Genomic DNA, 16865 nt, shown 5'->3' with positions numbered 1-16865 from the left:
ATTACCTGGCTTTAACACCAGCCCCTGTTCCTGTATTCCATGGTAGCTTATTGCTTCAGCTCAGTTACACAGTGGGTAAACAGTCCACTGTAATCCCTGCTGTAAAGATAGATCTTAAAACAAAAATGCAAACATAGTTACTCCCAAAATCTGAAAGAATGGATTGCAAGGGGATGGAAACAGTTATGAAAGTTAGGGATGCATTCAATAGCAAAACCTCCAACTTTGGGGAAGACTGGTGAGTGAATGACAATCCAAGCAATCTCAAGGAATAGCTTATTTAGATGAACTGCACTCTCATTGTTCTAAGCCTCATATTCCCATTCCTGGAGACCTGAAAGCTAAATATTCATTTTTGTCTAAATCTGTCTTTTTTTCAGGTCTACCAGGTTTTGGGCGTCCGGGACCCCCAGGACTCCCAGGATTGTCAGGTAAAGCTTTTCTGTTGCCCTTGGTTAAAAAGGTTCAATGTAAAATACATTTACACACCAAAAACAAGAAGGGTATGTTGTTTTTTCTGTAACAAATGAATGCTATAGCTACAAGTAATTTTTTTTTTCCTCAGCAGACTGTTTTGAATTAACCACAGCAATAAAGACATCTTATTACTGACCACTGTATTTTGTAAATTAGCAATTATGCAGCCAGAATAAATACACACAGAGAAATAGCCTATTGCATTGTGTGGAACTTTGCTGATTGGTGTCAGTAAATGAAGCATTCATAAAACAGATGATAAATGAAGCTGCTTTGAAGGTACCTGATACATTGCTCTTCTCTGGTAGCATTAAAGCTCCTAAATTCTCCAGGCTTATTTGAAAATTTTGCAAGTATGTCTTAATTTTCAGCAACATCTCAAAAAAAGGATGAAGTCTTAATACTGACAGATTTCTTCACAGAAAGCCTTATTTGTAGGCTTACAGTCTCCAAGGATGTTTATGAATTACAGCATCACTGGCTTTTTAACATGTTAGAAGCTATGGCACTTTCTCCTGCAAGAATTATTAGCCCTCACTCTTTTCTGAATGTTAGACAATTTTACCCTGTCTCACCCTGCAAATAAGGGGAGTTGTGGCCAGACTTGTGCCTTCTGCAAGAGAGAGAAATGGCTTTGCAAGTTGGCTTTTGGGCTTTATATAAACTGGTAACAATATTCACAAATATGCCTTTCTACAGGGCAAAAAGGAGAACTGGGGTTACCTGGCCCACCGGGACCCCCTGGACTTCCAGGACCAAAGGGAGAACCAGGTTTCCAGGGATTCCCTGGTCTGCAGGGTCCACCAGGTCCACCAGGAATACCAGGGCCACCTCTAGAAGGTCCTAAAGGTAGTCCTGGCCCACCAGGTGTTCCAGGAAGGCCAGGTAAGAGCATGATCCATACCTGTGAACATCTGCCAGTACTTTGATGTTTTGCTGGTAGGTCATCAGCCTTTAAATTGGCTGTTTATTTGGATGGATAAGGTCAAGCCTCATGGCATAGGTGTGTGGGCAACCAGAGAATTATGTTGCCAAAAAACCCCAGTATCTATAAATAAACTAGCCTCAGTTTCTCAAAATTTTGGATGCCTGGCAGCAAAAATCAAAGGCGTTCCCACGCGGGAGGTTCTCCGCATGCTGCCCCAATAATCACTCACAAGCACCTCTGAACATCTGAGACCTTTGCAGTGTTGTCACACGATCAGCAAACGTCACCGCGCACAAAAAACCAAAAGTAACAAGCCCCATCATCCTACGAGTCATGAAAATCCAATTCCCACTAGCATCCCAGCATGGTCAGATTGGATACTGCTCCTCATCTCCAGGCCATGTAACACAAGTCATTGCTCCATCGTGCCACGTGGCTCCCGTGGACTCCGTGCTCCATCGTGCCGTGTTCATCTTTCCATTCCATGTTTGCATCTTATTCCTGCACCAACTAATTCTGGGAATGAGAAAACACTATACTGAGTTAACATTGCTGAGCAACTACCTGGCCTGTGTTAGAAATTGATTTCTATTTTGTGTCACAGAATGTTTATTTGCATTTAGATACTGCTGTTGAAAAAATCTAATTTAAATGAACCTGCCACAGCTCCAGCTCAAGCTTAGTTCTGGACCTTAAATCCAGAAGTACTTTGCTACGTCTAAGATTCATCTCACATAACAGGCTTGATATTCTCCCTAAAGGAGACTGCTTTCAAACCAAGCCGTTGGTTGATGACAGGGACTTTTTTCCTTTGCAGATTAATGGTAAAGTAATATTTTCATTTATTGCCCTCAAATTATTCTTTAAATAAAAGACTTTTCTGAGGAAAGTTAGTTTTGAGTTAGTACATTTGTAAAACAGCTGCAACACAGATAGCGTTGATTTTTGGGTATCAATGGAGAGTTTAGCTTTGCAGTATACACTTGAAAAGATTTAAAGGTTTTCATTTTCCTCATCTTGCTTCTGACACAAGAGGAGGCAGTCATACTCAATAATGTTTCTTTGAAAGGAATTTTATCAAAATATTTTCCCTAGAGCTGGAATTGAACCATATGTTATTATCAATGGCAATATGAGTTTTTTCTTTTGCAGAGTAGGCTATGAACTCATATACCTGAACTGTGTATTTAAAAAATGAGTCATTATAAACCTTGGTTTTAATCTATAACACCTTAGAACTGGGGTGCTGTTTGCCAGTATAATGAGGTTTTCTTTTAGTGCCAGTAAAAATCCTTCTGCTGTGTTTCATCCTAAGCCAGCTTTGTGTGTGACTGATGTAGAACAACCACCCTATGGATTAATAATCCCCAGCCAGTCACAATGTCTTGCTGGTTTCCTATTTGGTTAGTAGAATGAGGAGTACATGCCTTCCCCCTTTTTCCTGGAGGAACTGACTCCCTGCTGTGTCCCAGGGGCTCTAACCAGGCAGCAGAGCATCCCTGCAGCACATTTGTAGCCCTGTTTGCTTTGGACTTCATTAATTCTTCTGTATACAGAGTAGTACAGCCATTCAAATTTTGGCCCAGGACAGTGATTGGTCCATAACAATATAGGCTTTCATGTTTAAAAGTTTTTTATACAGAGGATATCTCCAAACTTCAAAGAAGTCTTTAAAAGTACACCAGGCTAAGCAACCTCTGAGGTGTAATAGAAGTACCAACTGAGGTCTCTGCTCTGCTGTAGCATTGGGGTTTTATGGAGCTGCTCATCCTGTTCACACTTCCCTGCCTAAATCAAGTGCTTACTGATTCTGATCAGCTGGGAAGGTGGAGCAATGGTGGGACTCATTTTGTGCAGATTTATGAGCAGGGGAAACAACCAGTGAGGTTCTGCTCAGCCATGTTCTCTCTTTCTTTTTCCTTCTCTTATTTCCATTTTTGTTGCATGCAATGTATAAAGTGAAGCATTTGTTTTGCTCAGTTACGTGTGAACTAATGTGGATAAACCAAACTATTATTGCAGTTCTGGTACAATCAGCACTCCAGCCTTTTGTTTCTGATGATAACAGAGTCTATTGTTGGAATGCTGATTTTGTAACATTTCAACATAAGGCAGTTACTCATAAAAGCAGCTGTGTGGCTGTCAAATTACCCCTTCTAGGGACAGAAATAAAACCAGAAGCTGTTTGCGTGTACTGTTTGTTGTTGACTTCTGGGTATATTCTAAGATTAGCAAAAGAGATGAAGTCAAACATGATGTAGCTCTCTGACTCCAGTTGAGTTACCCCTAAAATAAACATTGATAGATGGTGTTGACATAGATTTATTAATTTATTATAAAATTAAGCCAATTTCCAGGGCAACAGAACACTGCTGTTGCTCCACATGTCTATTTTCCTTGCTATAAATAATAATAGTTTGGTGTTTTGCACACTGTATGTAAAGGAATATTGAGCTAAATCTAAAAAGAAAGGTTTAGTTGAATATGTTAGTTTGTTGATATTTCTAACAATTTTGATGTTTTTCCCCTTGTTCTAATGATGACCTTGGTGAATTCTGACCCCCTACTCCCAGGTCCCTCAGGTTAGCCCCGTAACTCCAAAATAATAACTTTGCATGAAGATGAATGTATTACTTTTGTAGTGTCTAAATGTAGATATGCAGAGTCATGTTTCAGACATGCCTTTTAATTTGTGGTGGGGAAAAAAAAGCTCAGAGTTGGCTTTCAGCCATCTCTTCCATGTTGTTGTGGGACTGACATTGGAAGGACACAGTTGCTCTGCCCATGGTGGAAAACCATGTGAGTCTAGATTTGCAAGGCTTTTATGCAGTGTCCCCAGCTGTGAAACTTTTTTTTTGGCTTTTTTTTCCCTCAGTGCAGTTGGAAACAATATATTCTGATTCCCAGCTTGTTTTAAAAAAGCACATTGCACTGTCCTCCCATGACTTGCTGCATAATTGTGTGTTGCAGCTTGGGCAAGTGACAGTAGTCATTTTTGTAGCACCTGCCACTGTTGATTTTGGACACTCAAGTGACTTAAATAAATTAGATGCTTCTTTTATACCAACAGTATTGGTAGGAAAATTTATGTAGACTAACAGTGATGCTTTAGATTCTCAACTTAGAGCCTTTTAAATATTCAGTGTAGAGAAATCCTTATTTCCATTGTTTCACTTCACTAGCCCATTTAGAGGAAATGAAGAAAGTTCTTCCTTGTACAAATATTTAATGAAAATAAAGCTCACAGCCATGACGCTCCCTGGCACTAGGGCAGTGGGAGAGAATTGGTGAGACATTTACTGTAACCTTAGTGTATCAGCATGGAACTGATACACTCCCAAACTGGCACTTGGGAAGATTTTAACATCTGTGTCTAGACTGAAAATGACTTCGTATATCTATTTAATAATAATGATGTCTTTAGGTTTTGCTATGATGATTTTCAGGCAGCAAAGAACTGTCATGAAAATTTAATAAAGGAATACATTTTAGTTTTCAGCCTGCTGTCCTAAGCACCACGAGGTAGCAAATTTGGTAGCCCCTGATGTCTGAATCCTATCTTTATGCAGCCATGTCAAAAAAAGGGAATGTGGCTTTACCTTTTAATTTAACTGTGGTCACCCAAGCAGTAACCACACTTTCAAAGAGAGCTGCCATCATGGGGTGCTGAGAGGAACTAAGCAATTGCATCAAATTTTGTTCCACCCTGTGACTGGGATCAGCCAGAATTCAGTGATGAACATGTGTAGGACTGATTTATAAATCATAGCAAAACTTACCTATCAGTAAAATATAGTTTATAAGTACTTAACAGTAACAATGAAATGTCCATGTCATTATTTTTAACAACTGTATTACAGTTAGTATTTAAAATAATTTACCAAATATGTAAGAAATAGTGCTGTGAGGTAAACCTGATGTGTATTTATTTTAGTTTTTAGCTGCAAATTGCATGATGATATGTTGATATATTTAAATCATTTCACTGACATGAAATATGCAAGCGGCACAGAAGCTAAAATGTATATTAACTTAGGAGCATTGTAGGGACAACCAGCTTATCTTTTGAGAGAGGGCATTTAAATCATTTTTCTAAGGATGTTATCACGTGCCATTCTCCATATAATCTTAGGTAAATTAGCATCTTGAAATGTTTTTATCAAGACATTGATAAAAAACTTGCAAGTTCTGCTGTTTTGTTGCTTACAGCATTTGCAGCCCTGTTGATCCATGTCAATCTTGCTTACAGTTTCAAAGAGGGCCTAAGCCTACTTTTCAGTCCTGGAATTGTATTCACAGGTAGTTGAGGCTCATACCTGATTAGTGTTGATAAGTCCTTCTGTTAGTCACACTTCCCCCCTGCCCAAAGCAGAACTTTGCACAGGAGTAAGTTGTATTTCACAATTTACCTGTTTGCCAAGCCCCGGGCCCTGTGAGGCTGAGTATTGTCAGTGAAATGGTTTCATAGTCCAAACCCTGTTGTGAGCAGGACTAACCATTTATAGGCCTTAGCTGTAATGTTAAAGCAATAAAACATTCTCTAGTGAAGCTTTAAGTTTGCTGTTAAATGAAATGTCAAATTAGTTTCAGTAGAGCCTAGTCACCAGAATAACTAGTATCTGAAAATACCTATGTTTGTGTATTCATGTGTGGTTTTATGCATGCATGTGGATTATACTGTAAATACAAAATATGCTGGTGAAATGGGTTGTTGTGTAGTGTATTTGCTGTCATCTGTACTATTTCTAACTAGTAATCTTGTTTTGTACTGTGTGATGTCTGACCCTTCTAACATCGATCATTGGGCTTTGGTGAACTCTGATCCTTCCAGGGCCTCCAGGTTAGACTCTTAACTCGGGCAATTTGTTTTACTGCATTGCACTTGATGTAAGAGAAACAGATGTTTTCCTGTAATTCTGTGATTGTCTTTTTAAGGGCTGTGCTTATTCTGCAGACCGTATGTGTTTGATTAGCATGCCCCAGATGGTAACCTGGTATTATTTTGCATGTGAACAGTACTAGACCAGTATGAAAGAGCAAAATGAACACAAAAATCCTTGCATGATGGGATGTTTTCTGTAGCTGAAACTGCTACAGGATATGTGTGAAATCTGGTACAAAATTGCTGTTGATTTAAAAAGGGAAGGAATTCTATACTCGAATTTGCATGAAGAAACACAAATAATCAAATTTATCCATTGGGTATAGATTATGAGGATGTCAAAGGAGATTCAAAGTTGCAGGAGGGCTGAAAATCCAGCACACTGATAAATGTTAGATTTGTACTGCAGGAGAGTATGTCATAGCTCTGTTCTGCAAAAAAATCCTTTTGTTAATCCAATTATGAGCTCTAACTTGTAAAATGTTATTAGCTGTTGCTGCACTTGCTTATGGTTTATTTTGCCACAAATTTATACTGGTTACCTTCCATTTAGATGGTGGGACAAAGATGGAGGTCTCATCTTTGAGTTGATCTGAGAAACTCAGATATTAGAGTTTCTTTTATACCCACTGCTTTGTTTTGGATTAATCCGGCTGTAGCAAAGGCAAAATATTTGAAGACCAGCCCAGTTTCTCTGTTAGGTTTACACAGTGTAAGTCTACTAAAGATTAAAAAAATCAGTTGCAGGAAGAGTCCTTCAATATAAGGAAGTTTCTGCAACTCAGGTTGTTATGTAGATGAGGCAGAATGACAAGCTTCCTGCTGCCCAGCAGTCAGGAGGCAGCACACGTGTGCTCCTTAATAGGTATGTCAAATTCTAACAAGAAAGCAGTACTACAGTGTTTACACTGTACTGTGTTAGTGTTGAGACTAGCTTACAAAAGGAATTCAGCTTGTTAAGAAGCACTTAAGACATGGTGAATGTAATGCAGGTCAGCAGAGGAGATGTTTGTACCATCTAATTTTGGGTTTCTTGGCTCCTAGTAAAGGCACTGGTCTGGTCACCAGTAAGCTGCTAATGCAGGTGAGCTGCACTGCCTTCTGGCAAGACCTGCCTCATCAGCTAGATAAGGGGCCTTGATTCCTGATTTGGGTAGTGCAAATAATTCCTCTTACTTGTTTTCCTTTTAGTTTACCCTGAATTTAGCACTGAAATAGAGCTAAGAAGTTAAGCCTTTTTTTTTTTTTTTTTTTTAAACACTGAAGGCACAAACTTGGGCAGAATGAATGATATATACTGATGTGTGCACATTTGTTCTGCAATGTTAAGGTCCACCAGGCCCAGAAGGTCCACGAGGGCCACCAGGCAGTGGAGGACTTAAAGGGGAAAAAGGGAACCCAGGTCCACCTGGTCCACCTGGCCTGACTGGTCCAAAGGGAGATCAAGGACCACCGGGACGCCAGGTATGACAAGAAATGGAGTTTTCCCCTAGTTAATTTTTAAATCCAATAAAACTGGAATATATTTGGGTGGAACATGCAGTTCAACATAATAAAAGCCAAATTGTAGTAGCTAACACCTTGTCTTGTAGGAAGGAAGAGGATCTTTTCCTCAGCTATCCCCCAGTATCTAGGCAGGATGTCCCTGCTAATGTTCCCATGGGAGCTGTCTGTGCAGCCTCGTGTTCCCCTTCTCACTGACAGCCCCCCATGGCCTCAGCCCTCCACAGCCCCCAGTGTGCTTTGTTGTCCCCAGCCACCTGTTCCATTCTGGTTCTCTGGAACTGCTGAGATGAGGGAATAACATGAGGCTCTTCTCTTCAGGGGGATCCTGGTCGTCCAGGTCTGAATGGAATGAAGGGTGACCCCGGGGTTCCAGGCGTTCCAGGATTCCCAGGTATTTCACTGGGTATTCCCAGGTATTTAACCAGCATTTTGAGCAAAACCTCCAGACACAGTAACAGCCTGTTTAGGCCATTCCTGCAGCAGACTTTGTAGAACAGCATGTTCTTTCACTGGGTAACTGTGTGAATTTGATGTTTCAGGTATGAAGGGTCCCACTGGACCTGCAGGACCCGCTGGCCTCACGGGCAGCCAGGGACTGCCAGGCCCACCAGGTAGGAGTCCTGGGTAGTGGCACTGTCACTTTTGCTCCCTGTCAGTAGAATTTGTTACATAGATGAGTTGGTCTCAGCCATCAGTCAAAGTGAAGTGAGCAAGATCTTCAGCATAATTCCAACCTGTCCTTTTTAGCCCTTACAAGTAATTCTAATATGTTTTATACTCTGTATCCAGTCTATATAGATTAACTCTTTTGAGAGGGGTCCTTAGAGGGGGTCACCAAGAGTACTTTTTTGTCCTATACATACACTTATTCTTTCTTGCAATGATGGAGCTCTTTGGCTTCTGATTGTGAAATAAAGAAACTGTTTCTAATGCTGTCTTCCACCTTCATTTATCTAATACCAATCTTCCTTCTCTCAGGTCCACCAGGTTTACCAGGTACCATTGGACGAAGCATTGTTGTCAAAGGTGATCCTGGTTCCCCGGGTCCTCCAGGACAGCCTGGGTCCAAAGGGCCACCTGGATTGCCAGGGCCACAGGGATTGCCAGGTACGATCCAAGGCTGCAGAGGACATGACCAGAAATGTACCTGAGTGCAGGTGGCAGTGCCAGTGACATGGCACAGGCTGCAGAGATGAGTTACTGAGCTCAGCAAGGGGCAAGAGAGAAATGCAGGTTAATAGGTAACAGATAAACACAGGATTCCACCATACACATCTGGTTTCATTGACTGTTCTTCTCTTATGTATCAGAAAGAAGCAGCAGATGAGTCACTGACAACTTGAAGATTTCTGTAGTGAGATTTCAAGAGCTTTTATTTCAGTTATGCTTTTGTGTATTCTAGGTCCAATTGGTCTTCCTGGTGACCCAGGGAGAGATGGACTTCCTGGTTTTGATGGTCCAGCAGGACGAAAAGGAGAGAGAGGTCTCCCAGGCCAGCCAGGTAGGGTGTTTATGCTATGAGGACTCACTGGAAAAAGAGACTCCCATTTCTGAATGGAGGTCAATACTGGGAAGTAAGATCTTTGCTTCATGGGAATAATGGTAAAATCATAATTTTAGGATTTTCTTAATGCAGAAATATTACAAGCACCTGAACATACTTTGATTTGGAATATTCTCAGCACCAACACATTGCTGGTCATTGCTGAGTAACATTGTCAAGTGCTTTACCTCAAGCTTAATGGCATTCCCTTTGTAGCACAGATGATGCAGAGGAGATAATGAAGACTGTAAGAAACTGAAGAGAGAGATTAGTAAAATAATGCTTATTTTGCATGGAAGTTATGAATGGGATAAACAGACTTCATAAAAGAGTTTCACCGAAGTCAGAGATTGGACTATCATTTAGGTATTGCCTAGAAATACTGAACTAGGATTTGAGAAATCAGACTAGGCACTGGGACAATTTTCTAAAGGTGATAAATATTAAGTAGTTCTCTATTGCAATCTGTGAGAAAAAGTATTAGAATTAAAACAGTTAAAAAGTATACAAAGATCCATAACACCTTTTTCCTTTTTCTCTGAGCAGCTCTATGAAACCTGTTAGCATCATTTTGGTAAAAAATTGTATATAATGACTGCAGAATAACACAGTCTAAATATTTGTAGTTATATTTCCTGATATTGCTGTTCAAGAACAGCCTTTTCTGATACATTTCTCAGTCATTTGACTCATTTTTGCTCACATTCAAGGCTGTTCTAGCTTATTTCCACTTTTAGTAACCTATTCCAAAACTGGCAGCAGCTTTTCATTTTGATGGGCTTTGGCTCAGGTGTTACCACAGCATGGCTTGGAGTGAGACTTGCCCCTGTTTCTGGCTCTGCCATTTATTTTGTGATCTTGAGCAAGATATTTCAACATTATCTTAAGCTGCACGCACAGATACATTTTGGAAGTGGGACACTGACTGAAGTCATTCCAGTGGCTGCCATGTCCTCTGCAGTTATCATAGTGCCTGACAGCCCTGAGAATATTTAACTTCACAATACCCCTATAACACAGAGAAGTTCCACTGTTACAACCACCTATGACAAGCTCCCTGATTCAACCAAGCTTAAATGAAAAAAAATCCAGGAAGACAGTGTTAGCAAATACCAGGTGCCCTAACACACAAGCACTTAATCATAAAACCAACAACCTTCCAGAGCTATGGTGGTCCTAAAAGAGCAAGCAATGGTGTTAATCAACACTGTGTTGTGTTTCTCTCATGTGAACAGGTTCACGAGGAATACAAGGACCTCCTGGTCCTGATGGCTTACAAGGCCCACCTGGTCCTCCTGGAACAGCTTCTGTTGCTCACGGATTCCTCATAACTCGGCACAGCCAGACCAGCGATACACCACTCTGTCCACAGGGAACATCAAGAATATATGATGGGTTCTCTCTTCTATATGTGCAGGGAAATGAGAGAGCACACGGCCAGGATTTGGGTGAGATATTCTGTATGCTCTCTCTTAAGAGGAAATATGTTGTAGCTGCTTCTTTGAATGCTCGGGTTCTCTGAAGACATAGCAGTCTTGGAGATTTCTAGCTGAGAATGGGGATTGCATACTGAGATCTGTTATCTCCAGAGGATGCACATTGTAATTCAGGATGAAGGAATGTAAACCAAAATGGAGAAGTCAAGTTTTTCCCCCATGTGACAATCTGATAGCACTTGCTGTGCACTCACAGGAGGGAGAGGAAGGATCCACAAGTACTGTTCTGAAAGAATTGCTATAAAAAGCAATGAAGTGAAAACTTTACTGTCTTATGTGTCTTACTCTGTAGGTACTGCTGGGAGCTGTCTTAGACGTTTCAGCACAATGCCCTTCATGTTCTGCAACATCAACAATGTTTGTAACTTTGCATCAAGGAATGACTATTCCTACTGGCTGTCAACCCCCGAGTCGATGCCAATGAGCATGGAGCCACTGACTGGGCAAAGCATTCAGCCATTCATTAGCCGGTGAGGCAAAGCAGGCCAGCAGGTCTGTTTTAGTATCTGGAGAAACAGTACATCCTACCCCCATGTGTTTCCAACATGCAGCTTGGGAATTAAGAGATGAATCTGTCATGTTTTGTTCTGGGAGAGACTAGAAAAATAATTTGTTTTAAAGTATTCATTGTCTGCAGAGGTTCATCTTCCTGCAGCAGTGATAAGAAGAGGCTGTACAGCTTTTCTCAAAGAAGCAAGCTCTGCAGTCAGCAGTGTGATATCATTGTGGACAGGAAAGAACATATAAGCAATTGGCTTTAGGATTAAGGCACTCACTTGGGGACTTTGAGCTTCCAGTTTCTGTTTCAGGAACTGCTTCAGTATTTTACCCAATGTAGTGAAAATACAGACAGATTTGAGCTCCAAAAGACTCTTATTGCAGTCACAAAATATGTGAGAAATAGAAGTCTAGATTAATAGGTGAGCCTCTCGTGAGTTTTGCTCCCTTTTTCAGTGTAAGAATTCTTAATAAAACATACTCCTATTATATTTTAACATCACATGTTTCTCTGGTATTCCCCTGTGTCCAGATGTGTTGTGTGTGAAGCTCCTGCTATGGTGATAGCTGTCCACAGTCAGACCATTCAGATCCCTTCATGTCCTCCAGGCTGGGACTCCCTCTGGATTGGTTACTCTTTCATGATGGTAAGAACTGCCTCCTTCTCCAGAAGCAGCTACTGCCTGCCCACCTGTGACCTCAGCTGCTTTAGGACACTGATAAGAACTGCAAGGGTTGTCATTTTACCTTCAGCCACTAACCAAGGTAGCCAGGACTGACAGTACACAGATCCCAGCACCACTGACGTTTATGGAGGTGCCTGCCACCACATTATCTCTGCCAAGAATGAACAGTGACTTTTCAGCTGTGACTTTTAGCTGACTGCTGTGCTATTCAGTTTTTACCACCTAAGATCCTTGTTTGTGTCCTTGTTCCCTCCATTAGCACACGAGTGCTGGAGCAGAGGGCTCTGGACAGGCCTTGGCATCGCCTGGATCCTGTTTGGAAGAATTCCGTTCAGCACCATTCATCGAATGCCATGGTCGGGGCACCTGTAATTATTATGCCAATTCATACAGCTTCTGGCTGGCAACTGTAGAGGTGTCAGAAATGTTCAGGTAAGAAAACCTGTTTCTTGTCTATTGCTTTATTCCAGAATGAACGCTTTTGAAACTGAATTTATTCCAAAGATCAAAAGATATTTGTTTATAGGGATATAGGGAAATAATTTACCTTGTTTTCCCCCTCACAACCAGTTTTTCAAGTGTTTCTTTGGTAAGCCTTTAATATTATGTAAAAACTTGCTAGGGCACATTCTGTTTTGCAAGGAGCCAGATTCTTTTTGTGTCAACTCTCATTCACATTTTGTTGTAGTAGTACCTCCTCTGAGGTACTCCACAGTGCTACTGTGTTTACTGTATTTGGAGCCCAAAAGAACAATTTTGATTTTTTCTTGCCAAACCTTTCCATAAACTCAAATATTTGGAAAGGTGGTTCACAGATATACAAGGGATAGGAGTGAAGGGCAAGATCAACTCTACTTAAAATTTTAAGGCAAAGGTTCATATGACTTGTTTTTAAAAATCTTCTATGAAGAAGGTTTCCTATGCTCCATGGCCAGCATTTTATTCCACGCTTTGCAGAAGGAAACAGGAAGACATTTTGGCTGCAAGGAAGCCAGTGGCCATTGTGTCCTCACCTTCTCTGCAGTGAGCATATCAGCTGGAGCCCCTCCAACTTTTTCTCTTTCAAGTTGAGTAGCAAATCATTTCTTCACTGAAGAATCATCTCCTTTCATAGAATAAACAGCTACTGCCCTGTTTGTGTGCTGATAAAACACTCTTACTATTTCCTGCTATCTAATTGAAAAGTGTAGCTTTGTGGCACAGGGCTGACACTATGCTCTGAGCAGTGGTGGCCCCAAGTTGGTTTTGTAACACCTACAATCAGGGTACTTGACATAATTCATCACTCTTTTCTGGGTAGTTGATTATTGGTAACTCACCAGTGAAAACTTCCTATTAGTAGCTGCCATGCACCCTTGAGATTTCTCTCTCTACTGTTTTCTCCCTCCCATTAAAACAACTTCCTTCTTCATTCTATTTTTTTAAAGAAACTTTTAAGTATTTGTCTGGTGTACACACATATTGCACTAATTGTATTAATCTCCTATCTTGTTACCCATTCAAAATGAAAATAAATTATTTGGTAAAGCTACCACTTAAATACAGCTCTGACTGTAGCAGTACTTTTGATGTGTTGTTAAAGTACCCTTCAACTAAAGGCTAGAAAGAGACCCCAGATACAATCTAAAATGTACACAGTTCACCTTCCCCTTGGGTTGTGTTTGTGCTCCATCACCTGCCAGACTGAAACAGGTTCTTAGCATACCTTGGGGACACTGACACAACTGAGCATCTGTCACCTGGTGCTGGCAACAGACAGAATGATCCCTTTTAGAAAACTCAAATTCAGGATTCATTCCCTGCTCACATCCTTAGGTTTTATATGAAACAGTGAATTCAGTAGAAGTTGAAAGGAACTGTAAACAAAGAAAAACCTAATGCAACCTTTCCTTTGTGTCTGTCAACCAGCAAACCTCAGTCTGAGACACTGAAAGCTGGAGACTTGAGGACGCGGATTAGTCGTTGTCAAGTTTGCATGAAGAAGACGTAACATCTTGGAGAATGTTTTATAAAACAGTTGAAAATTCCTAAGATGCACTGTCTTCCAGCTGCAACAATGGTGCTACTGTGCAGAAAGAAAAGAAACAAATCCAAACTGTTTTAAACATGCAAATTCAAGTGTACCTCACTCATGTGCCAAACTAAGGGTTGTTCAGTATGTTTTTGACAACAGGACTAAGATGAAAGAATTGACCTCTTGGAAATAGAAAAGAACACTCGAGGTTCACAAAGGATCAGAAGATGAATTTTTTCATTTCTCTCCCTGTACCAAATGGCACCTTTTGATCAACCAAGAGAATAGAGAAGAACACGACGCACTGAGTATGTTTAAAATAACAAGACTGCAGTTTTGAAAAACATTTTTCATGGTGCTACTAACCCTACTGTATTTTTAATATGAAATTTTAAGCTTATTTCTCTTTGTAAGTAATGAAATGTGTATATTGTGTAAACACCTTTTTAATCTAAACTTTCAGTCATCTAGAAACAAACCAGACTGAGATAAAAATCCTTATGTCTAAAACTAAAAGACAGTATTTTATTATGAAACTTGTGGTACAGAGAGAATTTACCCCTCTTATGCCAACTTATTCATTTAATTTTTCATTTCCTTCCTCAGTTGCCAACCTGATATATTTGGGGAATGCACAGTTATTCTGAAGTAATTTTGATCAGGGTTTTAAATGTTGTACACCATACTAGCAGTGGTTTTACTTCTGCTTAGAAAACCCAATCCACTTGAAAAGGGGTTTTTTATCTTGTGAAAATATGTGAAATTATTAGCCATATTCTATATCCTACTTTTAAGAATACAAGTCACATTCACATTTTAGTAATCAGTTTGGTTTAACCAAACCTGTCCTTTGGGAATATCCAGTCACCAAAGCATTTAGGATGATGCTTGCATGAAACTTCAACTCTGAAGTGGTGTCATATGTTTTATCCAAAATAGTATACACACTAAGAAACCTTCTGAATAAAATAAAGCATAAGCTGGTGGAAACTTTCCTATTTACAAATGAATCTTTTCATCTTATGTGAATTTATACACATCTACAATGTATTCACAGTATACAGCAACTCCTGTGTATGTGTAGTTCACATAAGGCCTTGAAAGATGGTGCATGCAGTCTTTCTGATGTCAGTTTGTAAGAATCCTCCTCTGTCTGTCTAAAGAGTGTCACTACTTGTGCAATAGCTGAAAAGTGATCACTTTTGTATGCATGACTGTTCAGCTTCCATGGTCAGAGCGTTTCATTTACCCTCATGTATAAACAGCTCCCTGACAATGCAGGACTCTGTCCCGTGACAATACTTTCATATTTTCGTTGTATATTGCCACCTCGACTATCAATACAACCTAGCTTGTGAATTAACGTACTGCTCTATACAGGTGATGTGTATTTGTTTATTGAATACTGTTAAGTAATTTATCTGCTAATGGCTGTTCTTATCTTCCAGTTATCCCTGTAAACACAGAACATCTGACATATCCTTGTTTTACACATTTGACAAAGACATAGGACTGGTGACTAAGCAGGTGGCAGTAATATACAATGAGATTGGTGCTGATTTCTAAAGCTTTCAACTAAGTATGAAACTGAAGTTCTTTAATTCAAAGTGCAAAATAATAATAGCTTTTCTTTTTTCCATTAGCTGCAGTTACATCTGTTGGTAGAGAGTGGGAATTCAGCAATGTGTATCTTTCAGCTCAGTTTAGTTTGGTTTGCTGATGCATGTGGTAATAAACTGAACCTGCTGCTACCTCCAAGTCAGGAACTTGTTACCAAAGCTGAAATAAAATAGTAAGTCTCTTCATGTAAACACAAACTCTTATCTTGCTGCTGGCTCTGCAGAAGTCTAAAATGAACATAGCTGCCAATCCCTAGCCCTAAAACAGCAGAAAAATGGATGCTAAGGCCAAGGAGCTCTCAAAGGAAAGGGCTCTCCCAGCCTTCCCTACCAACACTCCATCTTGTGTTTACCAACACAGTGTTCAGATGTGGGGACATGGAATATAGTGGACCATGTTTAGTAAACCAGTGCATAACTGGTGCTTCTTTGTGAGATGTGGGCTTCTCTTGCAGCAGGTAAAAAACCAAGACAGGAGATCCTATTCCAGGCTAAGGCACAGAGCACCCAGACCTGCTCGTCTTGGGGCAGCTTCAGGGCCCAAAGCTGTGAATGACCACAGAAAAGTAAAGTATGTAAAGCAGCTGCACTTGTGACAGCTCTGTTCTCTGTTCTGTCCTTGCAGCTCTGGCCCTGACCTGGACAGGAGTCCTGAACCTTTATGAGCTTCAGGCACAGAATTCCAAAGGGGTGACTTTTTACTAGGAGAAAAGTGGTCTAGACATGAAGGAACATCATTTGAGATCTGCAGCAGAGATTCAAGAGATGTTGGGTTAATTCTCACCCCACCTTCTGTGCCCTAGAGCAGGTAAATCACTTGACCTGTGGTGGATCGGAGTTACTGATCTATAAAAGAAAACATGGTTATTACTCTCTTCTGCTTCTTGATGCTTAGACTGTAAGCTCCTTGGGGCAGAGACATTGAAGGGGCTCAAATGTTGGTTGGGGCCTCTAGGTGCTATCCATCACTATATAAACATTAAACTACAGGTAAAAGTTTGTGTTTGCAGCTTTATTATTAAAAAAGGAAAACGGCTTTGGCCATTGGATCCTTAAAATAGTTTTCAACAACACTTAAACACTGTGCAGCTCTGGACACCGCTTCAGCTCCGGTTAAGGCTCTTTTCCTGATGTCTGGTATGATTTTGCAAGTTTTTATTCTCATCACATAGATTTGGGCTATTTTAGTTAATCTCACCAGGCACCTGGCAGGTCT

At 40.4% G+C, this 16865-nt stretch overlaps 1 protein-coding gene across 2 annotated transcripts in view; it reads left to right on the top strand.

Moving 5' to 3' along the window:
- Positions 1 to 16652, top strand: part of COL4A5 (collagen type IV alpha 5 chain) — a 75171-nt gene extending 58519 nt beyond the window's left edge. Inside the window, exons 40-52 of one of the 2 annotated variants that reach the window (XR_008439365.1) lie at positions 381 to 431; positions 1177 to 1362; positions 7618 to 7751; positions 8112 to 8184; positions 8333 to 8404; positions 8772 to 8900; positions 9196 to 9294; positions 10572 to 10784; positions 11125 to 11302; positions 11863 to 11977; positions 12276 to 12448; positions 13925 to 15822; positions 16275 to 16652. Coding sequence is in view for 1 of the 2 variants with exons in the window: in XM_053990196.1 (XP_053846171.1) it covers positions 381 to 431; positions 1177 to 1362; positions 7618 to 7751; positions 8112 to 8184; positions 8333 to 8404; positions 8772 to 8900; positions 9196 to 9294; positions 10572 to 10784; positions 11125 to 11302; positions 11863 to 11977; positions 12276 to 12448; positions 13925 to 14006 (1505 nt within the window). In the remaining variant the exon portion in view is untranslated. Of the gene's footprint in view, positions 1 to 380; positions 432 to 1176; positions 1363 to 7617; positions 7752 to 8111; positions 8185 to 8332; positions 8405 to 8771; positions 8901 to 9195; positions 9295 to 10571; positions 10785 to 11124; positions 11303 to 11862; positions 11978 to 12275; positions 12449 to 13924 lie in introns of both variants that reach the window. The other variant, XM_053990196.1, reaches the window with a different exon arrangement.
- Positions 16653 to 16865: the final 213 nt, after the last annotated feature.

This window comes from Vidua macroura, chromosome 14 (assembly GCF_024509145.1).
Source record: "Vidua macroura isolate BioBank_ID:100142 chromosome 14, ASM2450914v1, whole genome shotgun sequence".
Lineage (NCBI taxonomy): Eukaryota > Metazoa > Chordata > Aves > Passeriformes > Viduidae > Vidua > Vidua macroura.
The sequence above is the reverse complement of the archived record's forward strand: the minus strand, read 5'-3'. Positions and strand labels throughout refer to the sequence as shown.